The 8,464-nt window shown below is 38.7% G+C and overlaps 1 protein-coding gene across 1 annotated transcript; it reads left to right on the top strand.

The window, feature by feature from the left end:
* The first annotated feature begins 1,658 nt into the window (after positions 1 to 1,658).
* On the top strand, positions 1,659 to 8,214 carry drg1 (developmentally regulated GTP binding protein 1). The gene is made up of 9 exons (XM_067574426.1): positions 1,659 to 1,866; positions 3,441 to 3,564; positions 3,719 to 3,894; positions 3,992 to 4,061; positions 4,553 to 4,722; positions 5,831 to 5,961; positions 6,434 to 6,601; positions 6,750 to 6,872; positions 7,858 to 8,214. The coding sequence occupies exons 1-9, from the start codon at positions 1,828 to 1,830 to the stop codon at positions 7,955 to 7,957; spliced, it is 1,101 nt and encodes a 366-aa protein (XP_067430527.1). The 5' UTR covers positions 1,659 to 1,827; the 3' UTR covers positions 7,958 to 8,214.
* The last annotated feature ends 250 nt before the right edge of the window (positions 8,215 to 8,464 follow it).

Below are 8,464 nucleotides of genomic sequence, written 5' to 3'. Positions count from 1 at the left end.
CTATTTGACAGGCCTGTGTCATTTTTTTTTTATTGTGTGAGAATTTGTATGATAGGACAAGGTAAAATGTGTGTTTGTGTGTGTGTGTGTGCCCGTGCATAAACATTTAAAACAATTCCATCAGCATATTACTGTGTAAGCTGTGGTGCAAATTCTAATTTTACATTTTAATTTTAATTTAATTTAATTTGGTGTGGAAACCTCTCTTGAATTCTCACTGATAATGGAGATAAATTAAAGGAGTTATGGCTCAAATATGAATATTCTGGGTATATTTTGCCCCAGATAGTAACTTGTAGGCATTGTAAAGTAGACTGTAAGACTGTCAATCACATATTCAACCTCTTATACATTAAGTTGCTAATTTATTACTGGCTAAAACTAATTCAGCTGCTGTACAATAAATCCCCCTTTGGGTTATGATGTTCAGCTGTCGATTCAGTTTTAGGGTGATTTAGGCTGTAGAGGCTGTAATTGTGGTGCTGTTGAAATGTATTGGATTATACTGAAAGGTGCTTCAAATATTTAGTCTAGTCTAGTCTCATTAGTGTTTTTTTAAGTACCAGTACAACAATCTAAATTTCCCTCATTACAAGTAAAAGTTGTGCATTCAAAACCCTTCTTAAATAGTCTTATGATCAAAATTTACTTGAAGTATTCAAAGTAGTACGTGTTCCACAGAAAAATGGCCCCTGTCACTGACACATTATTTTATATGACATTATTTGATTGTTACTGATGTTTAAGTATAGCACTACTGGTCAATATGTAGCTAGTCTGAACAACTTTATATATAGTTAGTCCAGTGGCTCCCAATCTGAGGTCGTGCCAATCCAATGGACCACAAGATAAATCTGGAGGGTCAAGAGATAATTAATGGGGCAGGAAAAAAGACAAAATATTTCTGTTACACTAATTTGTATTCACTTACTAGTAATTTTTCTCAAATTTGTATTGATTTTTGTAAAATATTGGATCATTTGATCTATATGGGCCTAAAAGCACTTTGCAACTCTGTTTTGAAGTGAATAAAGTTTATTAAAACAGAAATGAAATGGAATCTGAAAAAATTAAAGGCAACATGTCTCTTTGGTGCAACTGCTAACAACTTGGACACATCTAAGAGATCAGGGGCCTAGATAAACACTCTTAATGTTTAACAATATACTGTATTCCATAAGTTTATCGTGTGTGTGTGTGTGTGTGTGTGTGTGTGTGTGTGTGTGTGTGTGTGTGTGTGTGTGTAAATTTTAAAAGAAACTCAAAGTCAAATAAATATAGTGGACTATTTAACACTTCCAATAGTAGAAGTATAAAGTAGCGTAAAATATTCAAGTATAGGACAAATATCTTAGAACCTTATCTACAAACAGTACTTGAATAAATATACTTAGTTACTCTCCACCACTGACACTCATTGACAGGAGTGGATAAACTGTAAGAAACACCAGTAGACCTATTACTCCACTGCAATACTATTCAAATGTCTCTGTCAAAACTTAACTTGCTAGATGACGCATGCGGAGCCAAACTCTGATTATGATTTTTTTTTTATCTTTCAGCCCTAACTTGCAGGCCTATTTGTCTCATCCTTCATAATTTCGTCCTGCGAGTCAATACTCTGGGCATATTTAACTACGACACACTGACTGTGTCATCGCGAGATTTCCCGCGAAGCAGCGCGCAACGACACTTGCGTGGTGTAGGCTATTAGCCTGTAGCCCAAACTGTCTGCTTGCTAAATAACATCTAACTTTGCCAACTTCTATGTAAATTTTTTCCAACTTCGTACACTAACGTCAATTGCACACAAGAATCGCCGCCATCATGAGTATACTCGCCAAAATAGCAGAGATTGAAAATGAGGTAAGTTAAAAGTAGACATCTGGCAAACTCAATGAATCACGTTTTCGCTAACCGTTAGCTGCCAATGCTAGCAAATATTAGCATGGCTCCCACAGCTAGGCCTTATGTTATAATCATTATTTCTATTGAACAGTTTCTTAACATGCTTATTCGACTTGGAAATTGTTAGGAATCAAATTATATAATTGACAGGATGTTGCTATCCCCTGAGGCAGCAGCATAGATACGGCTAACGTTAGTGCCAACTCCATGTAACGTTATGTGACTGGTTGGCAACCGGCTCGGTGAGGTAACATTAAGTCTATTATAAATCATCCAAACTCAGACCAAAATGAGTGAAACATGAAAATGTCAACATGTGTTTTTCAGCTGTTAGAGCCTCTGCCTTTCCATAAATAGGACAACAACAATGGTATTCAAGAAAGGGATACAGATTATGAGTGGTAAACAACGTTTGACACGAAAAGTTGCCCTTAACAAGAGCTTTTAAAAAGTGGACGTGTAGTGTAAGGGCGTAGCTAGAGAAAGAAGTTCCATAACTACTTTTAATTAAGATGAACCGAAAATACCAAGGGAGAAATACGATATAAAGAAATCTGACTACTTAGAAGAGCAACGATCAGTCGCTTAATCGATTAGTTGCCAACAGTTTAGATGAGCAATTAATCATTTTGAGACACTTTTTAATTTAAAAAAAAGTCCAAATTGTCTGATTCTACTTTCTCAAATGTAAATATTTTCAGGTTACTTTAGTCTTCTATGACATTAAACTGAATATCTTTAGGTTGTGGACAAGACATTTGAAGACATCACCTTGGGCTCTGGGAAACCATTTTATTGACCAAACAACTAATCAATTAATCAAGGAAATAATCAACAGATTAATCAATAATGAAAAATAATCATTAGTTGCAGCCCTGAGAGTACTGTAAATTTGCTCAACAGAGCAAGTGGTGATAAAGAGAGGTCAGGTGAAAGAGAACAGTTTACCTCCTATTCAGACAGTCTCAAAACAGGGGGTGGTGGATACAGGATAACAAAATTATGATGGATTTATATTATTTATATATATATATATAAAGAATGTGATGGAGAGGACACTGAGTAGCTCCCAGGTGCAACCAGAACAGAATAGGACCTGAGCCACTCAACCTCCATCAACACAGAGGCCTGGTAGGAGGAGGGACCACACATGCACACAGGGGAGACTCACATCACACTATTCACATACACGGGAAAAGAGATGAGAAAAGACATTATTTACAGAGAAGAAACATTGTTTAGAAAGACATGGTTCATAGAGAGAGAGAGAGAGAGAGACATGAGGTGAGGCTGATTTCCTGCAGGATGAGTTAAACAGATCAAAAACCTCAGGAAATGGTACAGACAGCCAGGGAAGCTGGTACAGGATGGATGCTGGTACAGCAAGAGAACCTGTGAGACAAGAGCAGTCAGGAGGAGAAAATGGGAAGAGAGAGGGGCACACAGCTCAGACTGCTCAGTGATTATTCCAAAATTGTCATAAAAAGAACAAGAGTGAGACCTCATGCTGGTGTTTTCACTGCTAATTGTAGATGGCCAGGACGCAGAGGAACAAGGCCACAGCTCACCACTTGGGTCTGCTCAAAGCACGTCTTGCAAAACTCAGGAGGGAACTCATCACACCAAAGGGAGGCAGTGGTGGCGGAACAGGAGAAGGTAAGACTTTTAAATATTGCATACTTTGTCCATAGTTACTACTCTTACTTAGATATCATTCCAAAGATATGTTTGAGTCTCCTGTCCTGAAACATCATAGTGGATATTTGGTTTGATTTGTTTGAGTTTCTGATGTCTTGATTTTCTCTTTTAGGTTTTGATGTAGCAAAAACCGGTGATGCTCGTGTTGGCTTCGTTGGTTTTCCTTCAGTGGGAAAATCAACACTGTTAAGTAACCTTGCAGGTGTGTACTCTGAGGTTGCCGCCTACGAGTTCACCACTCTTACAACAGTACCTGGAGTCATTCGCTACAAAGGTGCAAAAATTCAGGTACAGGCTTTTTTTTTTCCCAGTACCTGCAAAAGTGTTTTCAGTTTATATTTTCATTAGGTTTCTTATTTTACTTTCTTGCCTTCTTTCCTCTAAGCTCCTGGATCTCCCAGGAATCATTGAGGGAGCCAAGGACGGCAAGGGCAGAGGCAGACAGGTCATTGCAGGTAATTTTGTGATCAATGAGGTTTCTGCTTAGCTTAAAACTGGTTTTCATTGGCAAAGTAAAATCATAAAACCAAGTATAAGACCAGTGTAATTTTGTTTTTTCCCCTAGTGATATTAATATAAAGGTCTGAGTCGTCAGAGTTTTTGCCTCTTCTGTCATTATGAGTTTTTGATGAGTTTAAAACTTCAAGTTTAACTTCACATTCATTTTGCATCTTATGAGACATAATTTCATCACATTAATTTTTATGCCTCTGCACCAGCGACGGCCATGACCAGAGGCATTATGTTTTCAGGTTGTCCATCCGTATGTCCCATTCTTGGGAACGCAATATCTCAGGAATGCCTTGAGGGAATTTGGGAAAAAGCATCACAAGTGTTATTCTTATGAAATGGTTACAGATCCATACTGTATCCACTACGGAAGTGACACGACTCCCTCATCCACTCTGCTCTCACTGTCTGCTTCTCCCTCCTCCCTCTGCTTTAGTTGCTCGAACCTGCAACCTGATCCTGATAGTGCTCGATGTGTTGAAGCCTCTTCTTCATAAGAAGCTAATAGAACACGAGCTGGAGGGCTTCGGCATCAGGCTTAACAAGCAACCACCCAACATTGGCTTCAAGAAGAAGGACAAAGGAGGCATCAACTTCACAGCTACAGTATGTTTCACACAGCATGATGGCAATTTAAATACAGAGATGCAAACTTGTCGCAATTTTCACCTCTAAATGAGTGTCTAAAACGAATAATTTAATTGCTGAGAGGAGTTTTTAGTTGGTTTTAGAGGCAGTAGGGGTGTGTGATGGTGTTATAAAATACTGGTTGTCTACTTGTTATTCAACGAACTTCTGAGCCGTAAAAATGAGATTATCTTAGGATGAACCATCCAAAAGTTGATAGTCAATTACGGGATGTCCTTAAATACTGCCATTGTTTTGACATGCATGATTTTATTTGTCAGGAATATCTCTAGTTGATTGTCAGTGTGTTTTGATGATGGCTATTTTTCTGTTATCCCATTAGTTTAAACAAACATCTGAAAACCTTTGATCACCAGCATTTGAACTGATGTGCACAATTAAATGCGAAAACACATTTTTATATAACTGGCGTGTCTGATCTCCTTGGCAACAAACAGTGAAGCACTTTTCAATGCTCCCCTCTGGTGGATATACATGAGATTACTCTTCACTAAGATTCTCTAACACATTTATTCTTCCCTCCTGCAAAATATCAGCATTTCTTTGGTAAATTTGGAATTTGATAAATATCATGATTGCAGCTATATTATTTTACTGATGGATTTTCTTTATTCTGTACTTGAAGCGTGATGTAAATCATACAATGTGTTAAATAAGTCTTATTGTCTAGTGTTGATTAGACTCACAAGTCAGTCTAAACGCTTCGCTCATAGAGACTGACGACAGTCTCCTAGGTTTCTTTGTTAAAACTGGGTGGAAACAATTAGGGAGTTAAAAAAAAAGCTGCATTGCAGAACCAATCCAAAGTCTTTGGGGCGGCCCTTCATATTGGGCGGTGACATGTAGTTCACTACGGAGGAGAAGGGGGGGCAGGCATCATTTCTGGTAAGGCGTGTCCTTGACAAAATGTAAGGGGCGTAGGTTTGTTAGCGGCTGTTCTCGCCGCTGTTCGAACAACTATAATGCATTTAGACATCCCCAGACTTCAGTAGGCAGAGAGCTCTGATTGTCTGGTATCGCGAGACTAGTGTTGATTAACATGCCTGTCCTCGATGTCCTCTCTTAGTGTGCACAAACTGAGCTGGATGGTGATACGGTGAAGTCTATCCTGGCAGAGTACAAGATCCACAACGCCGACATCACTCTGCGCAGTGACGCCACAGCTGATGACCTCATTGATGTGGTGGAGGGAAATCGGTAAGCTGCTGAAGTGCTAGAATGGGCCTTCCTTAGTCATTCCCAGTGGGTGTGGCCTGCAGGAATCTAAAATCCCACTTCAGTCCCCTCCTCACCAATGCAGTAACATTTGAAAATGCTGTTCATGTATCAGACAGGCTTCCACACTTGCATTTTTAGGCCATTTAAGATTTTTCATATGTGTGTGTCATGCAAAGTCTAATCTCTAGTTAAGCAATGTCGTCTCTTACTTAAGGTTCCTCAATGAAAATAAGCGTAAAAATTGACAAATGCATCTAAATCTATTAAAATAAATGCAGTAAAATGCAGTGAAAGGTTGAACAGGGCCGGAGGTTGTTGATTTTTCTTTTTCAATTCTAACAGTAAAAACAGACAAAGGTGTGAATTCACTTCAGGCTGCTGAACACCGATGTTTGCAGATTATGCAGTAATTTCATGCTCAGTATCCACTGACAGTCTCTCGTCATAACAGGGTCTACATCCCGTGCATTTATGTGCTCAACAAAATCGACCAGATCTCCATCGAGGAGCTTGACATCATCTACAAGGTGCCCCACTGTGTACCCATCTCAGCCCACCACCGCTGGAACTTCGATGACCTGCTGGAGAGGATGTGGGACTACCTACAGCTTGTGCGCATGTAAGAGTTGTTTAGTCACCACAAGGAGATGTGAATGGTGGTAAAAGGCAGCCGGGGATGTGAACGCTGCGGAACAAGGAATCTATTTAAAATTGTAAGTTTTGCTCAGACTGGAAAATGTTGACTGAAGTGATGTGTTCATTTGCAGCTACACCAAACCCAAAGGCCAGCTTCCTGATTACACATCTCCTGTCGTACTCCCCACCGAACGAACTTCAGTCGAGGATTTCTGCTTAAAGATCCACAAAAACCTCATCAAAGAATTGAAGTAGTGAGTAATGTAGATTTGGTTTGTATTTTCACTTGTTGAAAGGAATTTTATCTCGGTGCACAGATTTGATCATGTGTGCAATCTTGTCTTATACTTCCCCAGAGGAGTATCTTTTTTCTTGTAATTATTTCATCGTCTTTATCACATACAAACAGATGACATTAGGCTATTCATTACATCAGGATTGTACATTTTCTTGTAAATGCCTTTTGTCCATGCTCACTATTGGAGAAATCAAACCACTGTAAAATGTTTGTTAAAGGGAGGATTGGTTATGATAATGCTTATTTTGTAAGCTTGTTTAAATGTCTATAAAACTGTAGTCTTATTTGTAGTTTATATAGGCAGAATATCGGAAATAGAAACAAAGCCATCCAAAAAATATGTCTGTTTTGGCTGGCATAGTGAATTTTTTAAATAATGGATGTGGTTAGGACCATTTAGACCCCTTAAATTAACATTTATTTATTTGGCAGCCCATTTCATTTATTAAGCAGTTTTACCAGCTTTCACTTAAAGACATTGATGGTTACCTTAAACCAGATGACAAGTGGTAGACAAATGGTTTAAAACACAGTCACTTCAATCACAGCCATTGCCCTCTTTACGGCGAGGTACGCCAGATAAGCATTAATTGGAGAGTCTGGATTAGGATCTGAGATGATGTGTTGCGTCGCCATCTCCAAATGGGAGAGCTAAGATCGTCAATCAGTCAATACGTTAGTGCTACTGAGCATTATCTATCCTCCGGGGAATGAATTGGTCAAACAGTGACATACACGATTAGAGAGCCTATGTGATTTGCATCCTGTAGGTTACTTTATAGTGCAGAACAGTTATTGTAGCAAAGAAAGAATAGATGCATCTTGATTATTTTCTGGTGTGAATTACTGCACGATGAGCTCCGTCATCTTGTTTTCTGTAAGGTGGTGAAAAATGAAACATATGAAGTGATGACTCATGAACAATAATTTCCTACTTTCAGTGCACTCGTGTGGGGATCATCTGTGAAACACAACCCTCAAAAGGTGGGCAAAGACCATGTGTTGGAGGATGAAGATGTCATCCAGCTGGTGAAGAAGTAAAAGGAGTCTTGAGTCACTGCATGGCCTGAGTATCGAAAAGTGTTCTGTACAGTTGCTCGATAAATCACCAAACATATCCATCAGAGCGTCTGTGTTATGTGGTTCCCAGTTTTTTTTTGCTCTAATTTAAAATTACAATGACATGAATTTAAGTGTCACATCTAAAAGAACCCAACAGTACTTAACACCATGAATAGTTCATATTGAATATTGGTTAAGGCTTGCATTAAAATCTGTACAATAAAAACATAAAGGAATCTTGCTGTTTCATTCTTGTGCAACCTTTTTTCTTCTTTTTTTTCCTGATTTATTTTACCTTCCACATGAATTTTAGCATGTATTCTGTCTCACATATAGCCAGACATACTATTTTAATCAAGATGATTTAACATACCACATGTGATTTGAGACTAAAGTGTCACAGAAATGTTGCACCATATGATCCTGTGCTCTATCGCAGTTACATGTTTCCCCCAGAAACACACTAGCACTCAGCAACAGCATTAC

The sequence above is a fragment of the Thunnus thynnus genome, chromosome 19, assembly GCF_963924715.1.
Source record: "Thunnus thynnus chromosome 19, fThuThy2.1, whole genome shotgun sequence".
NCBI classification, from domain to species: domain Eukaryota; kingdom Metazoa; phylum Chordata; class Actinopteri; order Scombriformes; family Scombridae; genus Thunnus; species Thunnus thynnus.
Note: the sequence above shows the minus strand (reverse complement) of the source record. Positions and strands in the feature narration are given on the sequence as shown.